Here is a 20,588-nt window from a genome sequence, read left to right as displayed (position 1 = left end):
ACAGCCTATAATGCAACGCTATAGGGCCGGAAGTACGGGAAGTGCCAGGAGGAGGTGCACACCACGTGGTAATCAACATGAGCTACTGGCCGATGATCCCTAACCACTAATGGATCGTGTCAGGCGGAGATGCGATATCGATTATTCCGATGAGCGCGGCCGATAATATAACAGAGAACACGATCTGATCAGGCGCGATACTTCAGTAGTATAAATTATTCCGGTGTGGAATTTATAGTTTTCGATACAATTAGAATTTATAGTTACAGATTGATGTGATAAATTGCATAATTTTGCAAGATCATTGTGATTTAACATCCACGCGAGATACACATTTTCAACGCGCTGTTGATATTTTAGTGCTGTTTCGTGATTAAGTAAAGATCTAATACGCTTTGATGCAAACTCATAAGCATAATGACTAGGGTGCAACATGGGAAAATACGGCGTGTTGAAGGAAGCCGAAATGAAGGTCTTGATGGACCTGGGATTTCGACGGCTTGGGATAATACGGAATAGCATATTTTCCCGTGGGAAAGCGTGCTTGCAACTCGAGTTTCAAATTTCAGGCGACGATCGGAGTCCTGATTTGCCTCGCGTAAAACGGATCTCGGGATGACTCGTACAGATAAGCATGCCGTGATGCTACAATTCTCATTATCAAGAACAAAATTATGTTACTGCAAATAATAAGCACCCCACCCTGCTGTCGCGCGCTATCGCGAAATTTCGGTCGAGAAAATGAGAAACGCGGAAATCATTGAAAGCAATCTCAATAATTTAAAATAATCATTGAAAGTTTAATGACGAATTCGTTCGAGAGAACGCGAAGGAGAAGAGCGGTGAATTTAAAATTCCGTCGCGGATGCCAAGAGATGAAGTATACATTGCAGCGCGTAAGGGCATCTTTCATGTAGCCATCGTAAAAAGAAAATGGAGTTTTATCGGTTTAATAACATCTCTATCGTCACTCTCGTGTATCGCGTTCGATCTAACTAGCAACGCGAACCGTTTTTTTTTTTTTTTTACGGTGATTGCATAAAAAGTGGTTATATCTCTCCGCGTATTTGTATACATCCGCATGCTTGTATGTGGTATGCGCACTAATCCGAAAGAAATGAATACCAAAACCGATATCCGCCCGCGTATTGATGAACACCCGAGAAATTCGCCGAGCCGTCCAGGAATTCGCGTCTCGCCATGAATCTCCCTATTCACGAGAGACTGTCATTTTCCCGGGCTGGCGCGAGATTTTTCCGCGGCGGCGAGAAAAGCAAACAGTTCTCCGGGAGCCACGGCGGAAATATGATTCCCGCGTCGACGCGACGTCGTCTCGCAAAAACGACTTGGCTTCATTTCGCTGGATCATGCGGCACCCCTTTCGCCTGATTTACCGCCAAGGCCAAGGGGAGAAACGCGCGTCCAAGGGAGAAGACAGGGTGGCATTAGGGGGAGGAGGAGGAGAACAGAGGTGACGAGACAAGAAGAAGGAAACGAAGAGGTGAGACGAAAAGAGAGAGAAGGGTAATCGACGGCAGACGGCGACTTCCGGAAGATTACACGAGCCGGAGGCTGCAGTTTACTCCATTTGGCAAGCTCGATATTCACCGGCCGCCCCTCCCTCGACCCAATCTCTCCTCTTTCTCTCTCTCTCTCTCCTCCCTCCCGCCGTCCCCCGACCATCGGCGAATGAAATACGCCCTCGCCTGAATTTCAAACGGCGCTGCAAATCGAATCAGGCCCGCTATGAATCTTCCGGCGGGGCCGTGGCGGAGGAACGAGACCGGTGAAGTTTTGAAGGAGGAGGCGATGGTTGTGTTTGCACATTCGAGAGACAAGGGTGATTTAAAAGGTCGGCGGCCAACGGGGACTAATCAACCCCCCGTTGAATGAATAATGTGCACCGAAGTAGCGGCATCTGGGAAGGGGAAGTAGCAACGTGAGGTCGTGTCGCACCTCGGCTAAAATCCGTCTGGATTCAGAACGTCGAGATTATTCCAGTAATGCGCGCGAGATTGTCAAAATCTATAATGCGCATCTATAATTCTGTACAACGATATAATAAATGATCGGTCGTATATTGACGAGGGCGCGGATTAACGGGATTAATCCTTTGACAGCGCGATGTCACAATTAAATGCGACGGTACAGTTAATTGTGCCGGTGTTCGGATTTGCGCGACGGTTAGCGAATATTTTGCGCCGCGTTATGTTTACGCGCACAAAGAGAGACAGATATATTTGCGTATGCGTGTAAAGGCAGCGTGTACCGCTCCCGCGAGCGGAGTTTAACTTTCACGCCACGAGGTAATTATTTTAAGCTTCCCGACTATTGGAATTTAGCGTCCATGTCGCGCGGTGCGCTCGAGATACCGTGCGAATTAACATCACTGTCATTGTAATCCGTACGAAATTGTGTGCGCTGTCCGGATGAAGTAATATGGTTTCGCTGTATCTCTTCATCCGCGCAAATAAAATGATTAAATCAAATTCAGCGCGGTCGGAAAATTATTATTATCGCGGAGAAGAGTACCGCGAATAAAGAATTGCGAAAAAGCTCCTCGAGAAGGAAAAATCTCGTAAACGGACAAGTTTATAGACGACGGTATGTCAATTAGACACGGAAGACAAGATCTAAGAGCGATGTCACTAATCGCTTAGAATTAGATGAATCATTAAAGTTCCGGCAAACTTCTCTCGAGAGGCGATTGGATTAGTTTCGCGGCAAATTGGACGAGACCGCTCGACGGCGCGGAAGCGAGCGAGCGTAGAAGGAAGCCGAGATGACGCGATTTCCTATGTATATTACGGATCGATTCTCGGGCGCACGGGAAAGTTCGCGCGGGCCGTACGTTTCCGGATCTGTTACGCTGCGATGTAGGAATTCGGGTCCGTTTAAAGATAATAATTGTCCAAGTTAACCGATCAAACGGTGATTAAGGAACGACACGTCGCGAACGTAATCGGCGATTGCAGATTAGTACATACTATCGAGGGTGACACCCCCCCTATCGTTAGCGCTAATGACTCAGGAGCAAATAATTATCCGTTATGTCTTCTTGCGCGCGTAATTTACGGGAGGTCGTCGCACAGCGGCGATATGAAACTGCAATTACGTCGTGATAAACTTCGAAATACGCGCCGCGCCGTCTTATGAGACATTTGTAATCCTGCGTCACGATTCGCGCTGCCGGCGGATTCGATTTCTGAACTTTTATTCTTTTCGCGGTTGCTGATGTGACTTCCGCGAAAATAATCGACGGGATAAATGTAGTCATTTATTACATTTATATATATATCATAGTCATTTATTACAGCGCTTCCGTGATGATTTAATTTATTCTCTAGTAACTGCGATTGGATATCGTGATATGAAGAACCGGTTTATAAGTAGTACAAACGGTAATTGATTAATATGCAAAATGCAGATCGTATAATATGGAAATTATTAATCGTGTCATATTATAAATAACGGAACAAATGTTTTCCAATGAGACATTGTTTGCGTTCAGTCATATGTAAATTTATTCTAATTTCACACCGAGAGAAAAATTTAAGTCACGTTCATATTAAACAAATAGCTAAAATTATTATATTATTATAATTCCGAGAAAAATTATTCGATCAAATAATTTAACTTATAAAAATTTTAATGTTAAAAAGCACACGATATTTTTACATTCTTTTGTAAATGTGTAAGCTGATATCAGCTAACATACTTTATCAGCCGAATGTGCTGTGTAAATTAAAGGGGACGCGAACACACGTGGCAATTGCAATTCTTCTCTCGGTCGCGTCTACTCGCTAACGATCTCCTTGTCCCGGCTACTTTTTTGCCGTCAACTTTCTACTTACGTGTCTCGTGTCGGCCGCGAGAAGAGGAGTGTGTGCCTGCAACAACCGAGCGTCGAGGAAATTAGAAGAGAGATCGCGTGACTTTTTGTTCTTTGCTAGGGAGCTTCATGCTTCCGGCAAGGCCATTCATCCCGCGCGTCTCGCGTCGGATTCCAAAAAAATGACCAAAATATCACGGCATTGTTTCATCAAAGATATCGTTTACACGGTGACTTATACGAGCATTACGTCGGTAAAGTTTGCACCAAAGATTTACATTCACAAGCGCGTACCTTGATGAATTTTAATGAACGCGTGATGAATTCGTAATTATGAAATTATCTAACACGATATAAAATTACGAGATACTCGCGAATTAAACTTTACGAATGCGGATAAATTAGTATTCACTACACGTGATTCTTACTTTAACTGGATTATAACGAAAGCTTAATATACAATATACGTGTAGCTTTGTTACCAAATTATAAAGATATGAACTGTTTCCAAATTCACCGCAGTATATGCTCGCATAATTTAATACAAATTTTGCAAAACGCTCAACATTGCACAAAATATATATATAGTCGTCCGAATTATTTTCTTTGTACATTTATTACCGAATAAATCCGTTTTTTTTTCTTTCGCGAATAAAAATATGCCGAAAGCGATAACCGCAACTACGCGGGTGGTCGAAAATTTTTGGTCAACTTTTTGAAAGTGCAGCTTAGGAATCTTGAGAGGCGATTGTTCGTGAAGAACTGTGCACGCATGCTGTATAACATGCATTTACATTCGAGGAGGGATTTTACTCATGCAGGCTTAAGTAAAAAAAAAAAGATACGAAGAAACTGTTTGTCAGCAACTGCGCGGCGTTTTTGTTGACTCGGCTGAACGTTTAAGCTTGCGGGATTCAAATGCCTCTTTCATGATGCAAATTTGGACCCTTTACATACCAGGCGCTTATTAAACGCAGTGAGCTCATTAAAAGCGGAAGTTGACAATCGTACGAAATTCTCCGCTCCGCATAATTATCGCGACCGCGATAACTGAACGTCGCGCTGCAACGCGGCGAATTTCATCGTCGCGTCGTCGCTATCTTGATAATGCCGCGGAATAAACGGAAGATATTAAGATATACGTACTGCGCCGTATCGCGCAATGGCGGACATTAAAATATACGTTCGACGTAACATCAAGTCGAGCGTTAAGACGATCGCATTCGATGAAACTGTCGCATAGCAATTTCGAGTGCGCTCGTTATTCGCAAATGCACGTAAGTGAGATAATGTTCGATATCCTGTTCGCTAGATTAAAATATCTGCTTAATGCATTCAGTCGCAAACGAAAACAAACAGAAAAAGAAAAAGAAAAAAAAGATGGGAAGAGAACCATTGCTCGAAGAAGGAAACGGATGCGAGCGTTATTTTCATTCGATTAAACCCAAGGAGAGAAACGCACGCCGTGCTCGCTTTTCCAATGAAATGCCGGATGGCTGTACGGCAGGATTTCCTGATTATTTTCGCTTGTACGAGCCCTGGGACATCTGCGGGCAAGTAATCCTCGTTGTAAATCTAATGCCCTCTCGAGCTTTCGACGACGAAAAAAAAAAAAGGCGAGATGTCTCAATGTAAAAAGAACACAATAGGAAATATTTCTTCTCTTTTGCTCGATTAGCATGCAACTTTGGACGAGACTGTACTTGCCAGCGTTTTATAAATTAGATATCGACATTCGTAGCTTTAGAAAAACGAACATATTGCCTCGCACGATACGTAACATGTGTGATCGTAACATATGTCGGCCTTAGATGCAACCTTGTACTTATAATTCGAAAGAGAGAGAGAAAAAAACAGAACTGAAAACTGGAAATAAGAAACTGGTTTGTTCAATCATTTTTCTAATGACTCGAACTGTTTATGCTCAAGGTAGCGAATTAATTTGCATTTTAATTATGCATTTGATATATGCTAATTTCCCTTAATTTTCTCGGTTTTACTCGAATCACGCTCTCATCAGAAATCTCCTTCGGAGGAATTGTTAAACGAGAGGATCGTAAGCAAAAGATTAACGGCGTTATTATAAGATTGTAACCAGAGACACTGCGAGATATTGCACCCATTCCCTCCAATTACATTACATAATCCATTAGCTTAAGTATGAATTCTCGGAGACGCAGAAGGAGAGATACTGGATTATTAATCGACACGGTCGTTACGTTAACGGCGCGCTATTTTTCCCGAAATTCTTACCGGCGGAATGGCGGCCCTTAATTTTCCGAGGTCAAACGCGGGAAGTGGCCGGCGTGTACGGCAAAATTGAATTTCATATTTCGCTGCGCATCGTGAATCGAGCTTCCGGCTACCGCCTTGACGTCCCCTCGTAATTAATTGCCATTCAGGCCTACCTCGCTGTAATATACGCGCCTCGGCGGAAAAAAATTTGCCGGGCGGGGAAAGCGAGCAAAATCAACGTCCTAATTTCCCTTTCTTGTCTCGCTCTTAGCGCGATACGATGATAGCCGCGCTCCGTTTCCGTGCGGAATCCGAAAGGAGAAGCGCGTTAATGAAGACGAATCGTCGCGATTAGCTCAATCGCGAAAAGTTTTTCCCGATGAATAAACGGCGGGATCGCGTGATCGCTTTAATTTGTTCTAGTTAGCTACGCGGGAAGATTAATAACGGGTTCGTTGCACCGTAAACGCGACCGGCTTAGATCGTGGATCGTAGTGAAATAATTAAGTAACCTCTCATTTGCCGGCAAAACGAGTTTAATCTATGCAAAACGTGCAGACATTTATGAACGCGATATATATTGTTATTTATTGCTATATATTGTAATCGACAAAATAAATCTTAAATCTTCTGGAATTGTGAATTTAGTCGTGATATTAAATTTTTTATGAGTAATATTATTCCGGTTATTGTTTCGGCAAAAGTTCGAGTTTGACATCATAAAGCGCTTTAGTATCCGGGATACTAAATTTTTATTCGGAAAAAAAAGGAGCATGGGGGAAACAGGGCGTGTTAAAACAAAATGCGACGCGGTTCTTTTTTTTATGTACGCCGGACACGAAAGAGAGCGTTCGGTTTTCCCACTATCATTTCTTTATTTTGTTTTACACACAACAGCACTATCATGTTCCCGAGTTAAAGCGCGAGGCCTTTTTTCACGGGAAAATCGGGAGATTGAATTTTCGCTAGCGAGTAATACGGGGAAATCGAAAGCGCGGCGTATATGCGCACGGGAAACAAGCGCAGGGAAGACAAAGTGACAAGCGACCAGAATGCATCGATCATCGGAAATGCTCGTGAACGTATTACGCTGTGATTTCCGCCGGCGCGATATCGATTGCGATATTCTCTGCGCGTACCCAAAAAACATTTGCGCGCACGTCCGCGACCCCTTTATCGCCCCGAATTTTCCATCGCGGAGGATATTGCCCATAAATCTGTCCTTCGTGAGTTAACCTGATACATACAAACGCGAAAAAATCCTTTTTTTAATATATCGCAACAACATTTCATTTTTTTTAGAACTCAACGTAAATTAATGTTTCCCAAGCGTGAGAAAGTATATAATATTTTGAAGTTCGTTACGTTTACGATCTTTTTTAAATAAATTATAAATAAGATTTACTGAAACAAAAAACCATGTCAAAGAGTAATTAAATTTCAATCATCAAATTTTAAATTACAATTAAACTTCGTATTGACAAAAAGCGAAAAAATTGCAAAAGAGTAAGAAAAAAATTCATTTGTTTGATTTTTCGAAATTATCGCAAATTACGTTTACTCGAAAGAAAGGAAATTGCGGATTAATAATTATAAATTAAACTATAAACATTTATCAATTAAATAACATGTTTAAATCCATGGCACACAGTGCAGCGAAGAGAATATCTATAAAAATGAATAATGTAGGATAAGAAGGAATTGTGACACCGTGTTGTCATAACGACAGAAACGATTTGTATGCTGTTGTGCACGATCGATCTTATTGTCAGTCGAGAATTGTCGAAGATGTCGATGCAGGTGGTGCAACACGTGCGACGATACCGCTAATGCATTTCGCGACACACACATCCGTCGTCATGACAAGGTTACGTCTTCTGCTTAAGCAAAGAGAATCACCAGGATTCGGTTACGCATTTACACATTTATGGAATATCGATTTTCGACAGCGCACGGCGCCGCGCCGGCGAGAAATTATTCATATATTCGTCGTCGGCGAGACGTGCCCAAGGGTTGTCCGCGTCAAAGCCACGCGAAATTGTGCTAGATAGGTCGATGCGCGCGGGCAAGAAGCAGGGGGCAAAAAGAGCAAATTGAAAGTAACCTCTCTCTTGTTGTCGGGCAAATTTTTAACTTTTGTACAGGGCGATGCGCGGGACACACGGCGGAAGTTCGCGCGGAAAGTTGCGAGGGCGAGTCTTCGCCGGCCAAGTTTTTCGGACGTGAAAAGATTAAGGGGGATATTAACTTCCGAAAGAAGAGCTACAAGATGCGCCGGTATAAAGAAATAAATTTCCGCGAATGGCCGCGAGTTTTGTGCCGAAGCGCCGCGCATGACCCGAAGGGGGTTAAGAACTCGGAACGACCGTAGAAGATATATACAATAATTCATCCCCTTGTCCGAGAAAGGGATTCACATAGGTAAATCCCGCTTGCGGACTTGAGAAATTCGGGCTTATAATTCTTCCGGTAGCCGATGTGTTGTGTGTGTGTGTGTGTGTGTGTATATCAACGTGGGAGAAAATAAAGCACGGGTTATCAGACGGAAAAGAACCTCGCGCGAAACAATGCAAAGATAAATGTCGTTAATTAGAGGTGAAATCTCCGCCGTTCAAAATAGCCGCGTCATCCTTGAAGAGAATGAGAATGTACATCAACGAGAGCGCCTCATGACGGATTACGACGTCAACAGAGGGTCAAAGGGAGAATTTTTTCCAAGCTGCCAGTCACGAAGCTGAGAAATTTAATTACCCGACGGTCGTGTCGCGCTACGAGGACGGCGACGAAAATATTCGCCTCCTTTTTCAGGCGCTTTTGGATAACTGCACAAGGATGGGCGGGTTTTTGAAGCTTATAGATCAACGCGGACGTAAAACGTGACGGAAACGATACAAAAAGCGCGAGTTCTCGCGCCATGATAATTAACGGGGGCTGAATCTGCGCAGAAGAGCGTCGTCGCGATAAAAGAGAAACCTTCTTGCAAATCGTAGCAGTCTCTTTTTTATCCACGGCGTTATTAAAATTATTTATAGACGTAATTATACTGTAGCCTTCGTGCGGCAACAGCAGAGATTAATACTTCCAAGGCTCACCGCAGAGAAATTGCGGCGTAAATTAAGAATCGATTTATTGTCGTGTTTTTTATGACAAGCAAATTTAAATGTCGGTTAAGTGATGTTTTGCAATTTTTCGCGACGCTAGTTTAGTTATTATTATGTATCTTACGCAATGACATAATTGATCGATTTTATCACTACAAAGTGCAAGAAAAGATGGAAATCTTTCTACATCAGCAATGTCGCAAGAGTTGAATTCGATGTCGCATTTTTATAAATATTTTATTTTTGAAATAAAAAACTGAGTTAAAAGCAAGCACGAAAACGAAACCACTTATGTAACTTTCGTAACAATCGATTCTCTAACACATTGATAATGTTAAAAAACACAAATGTAATTGATAGATATAAATTATCACAAAGAGAGTACATTACAAGTTATCAATTGCTATAAGGATTCTTAAGATAACTTATCAGCTAAAGCGATGGAAGTGTAACGAAATTCCAGATAAATTATCGCCTTCGTCTTATCAGCGTCGCATTCTTGACACGATAAAATGTCGTTCGCGTGACAGTGTTATACGAAAATCCGTCGACGTTTTCACCAGGAGAAATAAAATGTGCAAAATACGCGACAGGGAAATGTAAAGAGCCAATAAAAAAAAGAGCATTTTTGCGTTGCGTAACTAGAATTTTCGTCTCTTGAAGCAAAATTTATCAAAGTACTCATTTTTTATGCTTATTATTACCGAATAACATTTTGCTCTCTAAAATATAAATTTCTTAAATTTTTGACATAAAAAAGTTGCTGCATGAAAAATTGGATCGTATTAGTTGGTACGTCGATGCTGCATCAAAAAGACTGTGATATTTGAGATTCCGTAGAGCGAAAAATTAAAAATCGCTCTTCAGAAACTTCACAGAGGTGAAATCGCTATGTGCCATACTTTGTGTGACTCATAAGACACATTTTTCGCATTTGTGGGAAAACTTTTTGAAGATTAGAAGCGAACGAGGGTCAAGGTAACGGCGATGGATCGTCGATGGAATTCAATTACTTCTTCCATAAAGTCGGCTCTAAGCGGATATCATTAAATTCCACGTTTTTGGTCGCGCATTTTATAAACTATTTTGAAAACGAAATCCTACACAATAAATTTTTGTCGCGTTTTTAATTTTTCGATGTTGATATCATCATTTTCATGATGAATAAAAAAATAATAAATTTTTCATTGCGTTTGCCAAAATACACGCGCGCGCGTAAATCTTCTTATATTATAATTTTAATCAGAACTCTACATCAGACAAGATAATTATGGAAATTAAACGCCGAAAATTCTTTGTTAAATCGATGTATTTTCAAGGTCGATTATCGCTGACAAAGGTACGAATTCCGTCGTGTTTCGTCCCGAGGATAAAGGTTTAACTCCGGAATTACTGTCTATGTCCGTCAGGATCGTCGAGCGTAAAGTTAGGGGGTCTATTTCGGTAAGGGATGACGGTAATCTCGCGGGTTGGGGTGTCCCGCGTCGAGGGTGAAACTAGTTCACTGTCAAAGGAAACGTCGCTCCATTCGCATTCCATTACCCTCCTGTTTTATCATTTCTTGAATCAGAAATTGCCTCGAGCTTTTAAATTTACTTCTTATGAATAACTCGGTACTTTATACTTTATTCATCAACGATATTGTATGCTGTATTATCTCTTTTAAAAAAAGTTACGTAATTAGCTTTAAGAAGCTACCGATTAAAGTTTGAAAACTCGCCTGATTGATGGTCTTTCATTTTTTATTATAGAAATTTTAATGACGAGATTCTTTTCAAATTTTTCTTTTAATCAACTAAAAGATTTTATTTCAATAAAGAATAATATATTATCTAATAAAATCCGGCAAACAAATACATAGATTTTTCAGGATATTCTTTTCAGACTGGAATATTTGTTATCTGCAATATGTGCTGTACGCAATTCGATTACGTCACACGTTTCATATTGTGTCAAATTTCCTTTGTATTACAGTGTCATATGTAAATGTCGGCGATGTCGAAAGAGCTTGAGTATCTGACGCAAGATGTATGTACGGAAACGGTTTGTGCTCGCGACAGTAATGTAATTCCAACGATTTCGGAACAAATTTACAACCGGCCCCCTGAAACAATGAATGCTGAAGAATAGCACGAAAAGACCGAAGTCTCCAACTATTGGCTTTCGGAGTAAGCGAGGTAAGTCCGGTCAGTGGAATACGTCCCTGGTGAAATACGTCCGCGGATACGAACGGTCGTCCATTTGTCCGCTGTCGACTACCCTTGCCTCGCCAGAATCCTCAACCTCTCTCCTTTCTTCCCTCCCGCCGCCTCCCAAGTCACAACGGACCCTTTCGCCCTTCGCTATCCGGCCGCGCTGCGGGACGCTCGCCATTTCTCAGCTCGGTTCAATTTAAGGAAAATACCTGCCACGGCCACGTACCAATTCATTCGTACGGATTTGCCTCGCGTCGATGCTCGATACGCGTGTGCACGACCTGTTTGCGAGTTTTGCGTTTCTGCCTTCTTGAAATGTAACGTTTCGACATACAATATATGTGGGTTGACACATCTGGAAATCGCTCTGTGTACACGTTCGACAAGGTCATTGTTTTCGCATGAATTGTTCTGTTACGGTTTAGCGAACGCGACTCGTCGCGATTCGAGAGCAAAAGTGCACATATGCGCGAAAATATTTGCAAGTTTTTTTTAATCAGAAATTGATATTGATCAAATAGGTATTGATGCATATAGACATACCGGTCTGCAATTTTGTCTGAGTTGTGTTAAATTAGATTCATACATAAATGTTCCATAAAACATTATTACATTATTACATTATTACAAAAACATTTATAAAATAAATGTTTATAAATGTTTTTGGTTATATAAAATTTTCAATTCAATTAAATAAAGTTAGAATAAATGTTAAATTAAAATTTTGTATAATTCATGTCTCTAAAATCATCTCAATTGTCAAATTTTGTCAATTTAAAAATTCAGCGCTTTATAAATAGTACAAAATATTTTTCACATATTGTGAGTTTGCCTAAACTGAATATTTTAGTGGACGGGTACAACATAAATAAACCTAATCCCCTGTGTTGTGTCCTAGAAATCCGAACGGACGTTTTCTAAATTTCTGCCACTACCATCCTCGCCATCTCTCTAGACTGTCGGACTCTTGGAAAATACTTGTCAGAAACACGAATGTACGAATTTGCCTCACGACACAACGAGGGGCAGAAGTTCACAAACTTGGAGCATGTCGAGCACCGACTGGGCTATCTTCAAGGTACCCGCTACAAGATACTTAACTCTGCGGTAGATACTTGTGTCACACAACCTCCCTCACAGGATCGACAACTTGCAACAACTCCTACAACTTGCTCCGACTGCTAATATATAACGATCACCGGCGGAAACGTACTCTATGTTTTATTACGCTTTTCTTTTACAAAATTATTTTCGCGTGTCGAATTTGAGCCAGTGGCGTTACCACAAATTTTTGACATATCAAAATAAAATTATAAAAGACCCTTTTATATATTTGCAATGCTAAAACAATTAAAATAAAAATCGACATGTTTTAGTTTAATGAGATACTAAACGACTATGAATAATTACAATATTTTCTCAGCAAATTGAAGTTTATCTTTTTCTTTGAGTCCATTAATATCGCATATTTTAAAAAGACAAAGTTTATCAATAGTTATTTTTATCTAAAATTAATTGTACAAAACTTCAAAATTATATAAATTTTTAATTACTATTGTTTTATTTGATGTAAAATGTTAAATCCGCATATAGCAAATTATTTGAAAGCTCTTTCCAGTTCAAACTGGAGCTATGAAAGAAAGTTTTTTTTTTCTCCCGAGAGAAACAATGGACCCTGCCTCAAAGAGCCTGCCAGTAAAATCCGTCTGACGTTCTCTCCGGGGAGTGGGGATTTTTACCGGGGCTATTTTTTCGAGCAATAGGTCCATATCTTTGGTGGCTCTGGACCGCGACGGCTAGATTACGCGCGTTAAGGTTGGAAAATTCGCCGGAGACTGAAAATGGACGGGCGAACGAATGCCGGGGCTTTCGATGTCGGACGAAAGCACCGACAAGTGCGGCGGCTTAGCGCAGCCGGCCCTTTTCATCCGCGCTATTATTCCAGACTTAAAGCTCTCTGCGCGATCGTGTAACGTCATTCGCTCGCAACAATGAGAGCGGCAAGCTCTATATGATCTGCAGAATGGCCGTGATTAACGCTGCACGCAATACTCCCGGTGTACGCTCGATTTAATATCGATTAAGCCCCTTTCGTCGTTTCCCACGTTTCCCAGTATGAAAATTATTATTCCATTTGTATCGCGATTCTGCGCAATACGCATCAGAGATTTATTTTATCAGTTTCTCGTCATTAATCCTTCAATGAAATTTCAATTGATGATTAAGATAAATAGGTTATAACCGTTCAATTTAAAAACTAGATACCCTGACAATTAAAGGCACTCTGCTAGAAGCCGATTAATTAAAAAATTGAATTTCGTTATTCATTTTCCTATTGGAAGCATAATCTGCTAGATTTTTTCAATCACTGACAATTAAATATATAATTTTCGTTTTTAGACCTCGAAATGGAGTTTATAAAATAAATATAAATATGCATATACGAAGAAAGAAAGTTTCTTTGCATATCTGATACGATATAGAATTTCAGAAGCAAAAAAATTCTTTGAGGTCTGTGAAGCTGGCAGTCCGAAATACGAATTTTTATCAAACTTTTGCAGCATTTGATTGTCCACAATTTGATATTTGTCGATACATAATTTTTTTGTCCACTTTGCAGAAAAAAATTAAACGCAAACAAAACATTAGATAAAATAATATCACGAGTCCCTTTAAATATATTTTTTAAAATTTTTTGTTTGTGTATAATTTTTCTCTCTGCAAATTAAACAAAAACATTATGTATGGACAAATATGGTTAAATTGTGGTCAATCAAATGTCGCATAAGTTTTATAAAAATTCGCATTTTGTGTGAGTTCTGCGAGTGCCTGCTTCACAAGCCTTATTCTTTGCGCATTCGCATATAAAGGTTTAAATACGTCATCGTGAAAAAGAAAAAAAGAAAGAAAGAAAGAAACGCGATCAAAGTGTAGCAGCGGGCTCGCGAGTTTCCGAGCTCGAGAAGTTTCGACGATCAAAGATAAAGGTCCCGAGTGCATTCTGCGACGTCGTGAGGGACGTGAACAAGCACGAAGAGGGGAGGAGGAAGCGTTGTGTCTGGCACGAAATGTATGGTGCAGGCAGCCTACCGTGAAACACTCCATTCAATGGCGTTTGGGTGCCCCCGGCGATGCGGGGGTGTCGGGGATGCACGAGTTATGCGACTTAACATTGGGCGTGCAGCGCACCGAAGAGAAGTCTGTCGAGTAACCTTCTCTTCGACCCCCGCGCGAAGAAAGCTGTTCGGCGAACGTCTGCTCCGACGACGGTGACAACAGTGGTGATCAACCGTCGCCGTATAACTTAATATAACTCTGTATGTTTGTACACCGCACAGCGTAATACTTAGTTTAAATCAAATTTCGCAACTCCGTGCACATGGGACGCAAGTCCATTAAAAGCGCAATTATGCGCGCGCGTTAACGTGTAATTCTTCTGAGTTAGACAATGCCATCTTAGTCGCGCCTGAAATCTTGTTTGTGTTTCAATTAGCTCTTCAGTTTCATCTTAATTAGGACCAAGTTACAACCCGATTAGCTTTCTTCGAGTGTGCGCGCGCATGCATGTGCGTGCGTGTGTCCGATTAGATTCTGATTACAATCTCTCGAAACTAGAGGCTTGAGAAACATCGTACGTCGAAATATATAAGATTTCATCTTGCTCTGCGATAAAAATGATTTGTTACTATGGCGTATTAAACAAACTTTTTATAACAATAGTATAATTCTTCGTTCGATATATCGCAAAGCATAAAGTTACATATTCTTTCATGTGTTATAAATTTATCTTACATTAGAATAATTTTTAGAGTATTTTTCAGCAATAAAAATGATGAAATTAATTAGAAAAATATGATATAAAGTTAAATGTTCAACAATTGAAGGATAACACGAAGATAGAGCGGATAAATTCGGAAACATTATGTAGTAACACTGTATATTATGGCAGTTTAATGTATGTAGCAACACGCGGTTCATCTAACCTTGCGTGTGCTTGACAAGGTTGCCGCGCACACAACTCTCGCTGTCGATTTCTGTAATACATCGTGCGTTTCCTCGTCGTCCACCGATATCCAATTACAATAAGCTCGTGAGCACGTGCATTACATCCGCGGATTTACGTAAGCGATGTTCCTGCTCGCCGCGTGCGGAACATGCGCCTCGGGCTGGAAATAACGCGCGTTCGAGAGGAAATAATACGAGTGTATCCGACAACGACCAAGTCCCATTTCGCCTCGACGATTGTTCGTCAAACCACCGAGTCAATTAGCGACAACCTATTCGTTCGTTTCGTAACGTGTACTCGGATGAGCGTGGAGCATTAACTGGACCGTGATAACCTTGGGAGCGCTATTATTAGATATAATGCTCCTTGATTAGAAAAAGGTATGGATTCCCCATAAAATATTTTCCGTAAAAAATTAAAGTAGAAAAATACCGATGATAATAAAACAGAGTAAAAATCTTTGGTATAAAATATTTCGAAAAAGATCAAATAAAGCCCATGGCTATAAATATCACCGGAAAGCGTTAAAAAGTCATTAAGATCCTCAAATCTTTTTTCGATCATTCAGAAAAGCTCTAATAAAATAGAGTAATATAAAAATAGATTTAATGCGCCTGTATGAGTAATGTAGACAAAGGCACCGACATCAAGATAATTAGCGCTACAGTGATAATGTACGGAACACTGACCGCAATAACATTTGGCGCAAACGATCTTATGCTATCTTATTATGATTCATTAACTCGCCCGCCCGATTTCGCTCATCATTTCATCGTAATTCGTCATTTAGGTAACCCGACGCGACGGCGTATCGTATGGCAAGTGATAAAAAAATCGTGCGATCCGCTTAGCGCTGTCACGTAAGCGCTCGGACAAGTCATTCCGTGCAAACAACGGCGTGGCGTGTGTGAATATCGGCTTACGAACACTGCGTGTCTCGAAACGCAGCGTTTGTTGGCTGACGTCGGCGGTTTACGAGACTCGTAGAGTTCGCGTTGACTTAAGGTCGACTTAGGATTCTCAAAGCCGCTTGGACCGTGTCGGGATCGGGTGCCAAGGTAAACTACACAGCGCGGCGCTCGATAAAGCCGGTTAACGCGCCGCGAATTTTCCTAAGAATAACAAATCTCTCTCGTTGAAGCGCAGGTCCGAAGACGAAGAGAAGCACGATCGATGGTGTGTATGCCGGAGAAATTAACGACTGTGACTATCAATACCGTTCAAATTTGCCAATATATCTGAAGTAATCACTAAACCCGAATTAATTACTAATCTCAGGAATTTAATATCAGAAAAGCATATAGAATCCATCGAATTTGAAAATTTACCTATTCAAATCCACGAAGCCACAGAAAATTAAACAGCAAATTAATCGCAATCACAATATGCTAATTCGTTGAAAATGAACATAATCGCGCATTGAGAAAAATCTGAATCTTCCGATATGAAAATCCGGATCATCCGGATCATCCTTATATCTGTATAATTAGATTTGTGTAATAGGACAATTATTATTTCGGATAATGCACATAATTAAATTATTCGGGTATTTCACATAGCTTAATTAATACTTTGATAATCCATTTTCATAATGTCGTAAAGCTGCTGTATTATCAAAAATATATATTTATCAGTGAAAATATCGATTACGCGAATATTATTAATAGTTCTAGTTATCAGTCGTGACGATACGGTTACTGTCATAGATAAGAAAGACGATTTCTCGTTCGTCCTTTTCCATCGAAGCTACTCTTTAACAGTGGAAAAGTCGACAGGTGTTTCTACGATCTTGTTTATGTTCCAAAGTTTTTCTTTTATTTCCGCACACACCCGCCGCTCTTACGCTCTCCATCCTTTCATTCCCGTCCCGTGCTCTCGCTATTCGACGCACTCTTATCGCACGAAGCCGGTTGCGAAGCCTGCGAGAAAAATGGTTCTGCGATTTTCTTCGTCCGCGTCTCTTCGAACTTCGTTGCGACAGCGTTTTCCTCCTTCGCCCGTTTTTGCCGACTGTTTTTTTCTTTTCAGCGCGCCGCTGCTCTCCGTTTCGCCCCACCGTCTGCAAAGCTTTTCTACGTTTCGTTTCGCGTCGCAACAATGTTCCAGGGGAAAATATAATAAATGGTTTCTATTTGTTAACCGTCATAAGATAGAATATAAAAACTTCTTGCACTAACATTTCTAGGACGAATAACAATAAAAAAAGATATATTATTCGCGAAAGCCCCAACGTTAAAGAACATTAACATCATTCGAATTCAGCAGTGCTCATTTGTGCAAATATTGTTCTTGAATTACGATCGAGAAAAATATTGTGCAATGTTAACGAACCATTCGTTAACGAATGCAAATGTCAATTTACGTCGATACACCTCATATTGATAATTTACCAATTTAATGCCGCCCTACTCGAAGCAGAAACAATATGCGAAAAAACTCTTAAGAATTCATAATTCACCTCGTTCTGGTTCGACGCGAAATTATTCAGCTCGGCACACTCATACAAACCGAAAGCCATCTCGCTATTGAATTCAATTTCCGCAGATAATTAACTCAGTATCCAATACCGCATATAATTGGTATACCTGCACTTTACGAGCTATTGTTCTTATCAATTGAATAATCGCAAAAGGTAAATGCAAGGATAATAATTCTTTGTCACCTATATTATTATAATATCCTAGCAACGATGATTCAAGTATTTTACACATCCACGAATGGTTAAGATATTTCCCAAAATTTCTTAAATTAAATTCATCAAAGATTAAATTTCAATAAATTTCGAGTACAATTTTAGAGTTTGCAATTTGTACAAATATTTTAATTTCAAGATATCTACTTTAGTTCATAATAACGAAATAAAAAATTATAATAAATTCTTGTTAAAAATTATTTGTTACTTTAATAAATCTCTCATCGGATGATAAAAATCTTGAAGCGAGCGATCGACCATTCAATACAATTCGTCGAGGTTATACAACTAGACGCGATTATGTTACGAAGAATAGTGTATTCGTGAGTTAATCTAACGCAACTTCTGCGTTACTTGTGCCTTGAACAGACACTTTCGAAAGAATCCACAAGTTGAAACATGTGAATGGCAGATACAAGGCCACAGTATTTAGAAATCTATTCTGAACTAAAGAACCTAAGATATAGGACGCGCAGTTCGGTATTGTTATTCAAAAAAAAAAAAAAAAAAAAAGAAAAAAAAAAAAAAAAAATGTACCATTCTCGACGATTCTCCACATTGAGATACACGGTCTTTATTGTATTGTGTGCAAAGAAACCAGAAATTGTTGGAATCTTTAATTAAATAGATACATATTTCATGCATGATGAAATACTTGCGTTGAAAAAACCTCGAAATTTTACATTAACACGACATTAGTTTCATCACCTAATTATTTATACAAATGTACTTTTTAAGATACGCAATTTTTTTATAATAGCTTCACATTAACTGGCGTAGCTTAATCGCATTTATTTTTGGCTCTGACGAATCATAAGTTGTCTCGAATCACAAAGTGGATTAAAATCGCGAAAAATCGCTGTCGAGACGCGAAAGTTCGGTTCAATAAGAAATGACTCACCGTGTCAAGATTGAATAGGCTCGAAACCTTCTTCAGAAAGCCGTCCTGCGACTTCTTCTTCCTTCTGGTAGTCATCCTACTGTTGTGCTATTGCGGATCCACCGAGAGCGATGTACTATTAATCCAATTAATCCCACCGCTCAGATCGCACCGAAGCACATCGTATATCTTTTTTTTTTATTTTTCCCACTAAACGCACGAGACTGCACAGCACAAGATAGGCGATTGACATTATGAATAATGTTTGTGGTTGCGCGGACGTGCGTGCGAAGGACACGCGGAATTTATATCTATTTTATTTTCCATAATTTACGATTGCGCATAAACTTTGGATTTAACTATACTGATTTATGTTGAGGAAAGAGATTTCACATTCGCTGAAGTTGCATTCATCAAACTATTATGTCAAACTTGGTCGTCACATAAAAAAATCACTCTTAATGTTTAACAAATTAATTGATTATAAATGCTTTCTTAACATTGCAAACATATTTAAATAATTGGAAATTCTAATATTTATATTTTTCACGTATTAGAATGTTGAATTGTCTCCATCTTTCGTTGATTAATTTTTAAACTTAATTATTACACACTATTCCAGTTTATTAGAGTATACGGATCTCTAAAATTAGAGAATATTATAAAGCTCTTTTTTTTTAGGACTTTTCGCGCAAGCAGCGGTGTCGAAACGATCTGCGTACGGTGAAACGGTACACGCGATACTACCTACTCGTATTTCAGGTTCCAAGTCCCGTCAAACGTCGTGTCGCAGGTGGGTGCTAGTCCCCACAGGGGTTAAACGATGAAAAGGAAGGGATAGTCGAGGTGAAGGACTCGCGTCTGACGCGTCACACTCGCATCTCTAATTGCCTTCAGATGGCAGGTGCGTCGACCGAAATATCGAATTTCGGTAATTGTATACATCAAAAATAAGGCACATTTGCTCAAATTTTCATTCTTTATAATCTCTCTAATGAATTTTCATGTATTTCTGTTTAGCCGCAGTATCGTTTATCTTGATGCGATATTTAACACTGTTTGTAAATATTATTGAATATTTTTAAAATAATTACTATTACCCGCTACCGGGTCATATTGTGCAACATCGCGTAATGAACGAGGATTAATTCGGTTATGCAGATCGGAGATATAACTTTTTATACGGGATATTTAATGAAGCTCTCTCGGCGCGCGATAAGCGAAAAAAACACGCCCTACGCACCTGCGTGCATATCATATGAGCTGCGAGAGTGACCCAATTGATAAATCTCAGGGACGACGGATCGCTTCGCTTCGGTGAATTAACCTGAATAACGCATATAAAATTACTTTATGCTCTATGCTTAACCGACGATTCGTTGGCGACGAGAAGTTAATAATCGCGTGTGACGATATTTATTATGTCACGCGAGTAAAAACAGGGCAAATATTTTTGCCGGTATATTCATCAAATAAAACGGAGTATGAATAAATATTGGAGAATTTGCTTGCGCTAGAAAAATAATAAATTAATTAACTCCATCATTTGAATTTTAATTTACAATGTTTGCCATAAGTCAACATAACATATTAGTTTCATATATTTTTACATGAATTTATAATTATTGTAATTTAAATGCAGATGTG

The 20,588-nt window shown here is 39.8% G+C and overlaps 1 protein-coding gene and 1 long non-coding RNA gene across 11 annotated transcripts in view; one reads left to right on the top strand and one right to left on the bottom strand.

Moving 5' to 3' along the window:
- Positions 1–20,588, bottom strand: part of dlg1 (discs large 1) — a 311,020-nt gene that overhangs the window by 80,786 nt on the left and 209,646 nt on the right. For 9 of the 10 annotated variants that reach the window (XM_012376102.2, XM_012376104.2, XM_012376105.2 and 6 more), the window contains one exon: positions 3,855–3,890. The exons of the other annotated variant lie outside the window; for it this stretch is intronic. In XM_012376102.2, coding sequence (XP_012231525.1) covers positions 3,855–3,890 — 36 coding nt within the window. The remainder of the gene's footprint in view (positions 1–3,854; positions 3,891–20,588) is intronic. 10 annotated transcript variants of the gene reach the window in all.
- LOC136998149 (uncharacterized) lies at positions 9,718–12,388 on the top strand. The gene is made up of 3 exons (XR_010888776.1): positions 9,718–9,845; positions 11,143–11,345; positions 12,262–12,388. It is a non-coding gene; the product is annotated as an uncharacterized lncRNA (long non-coding RNA).

The sequence above is a fragment of the Linepithema humile genome, chromosome 2 (assembly GCF_040581485.1).
Source record: "Linepithema humile isolate Giens D197 chromosome 2, Lhum_UNIL_v1.0, whole genome shotgun sequence".
Classification (NCBI taxonomy): domain Eukaryota; kingdom Metazoa; phylum Arthropoda; class Insecta; order Hymenoptera; family Formicidae; genus Linepithema; species Linepithema humile.
The sequence above is the reverse complement of the archived record's forward strand: the minus strand, read 5'-3'. Positions and strand labels throughout refer to the sequence as shown.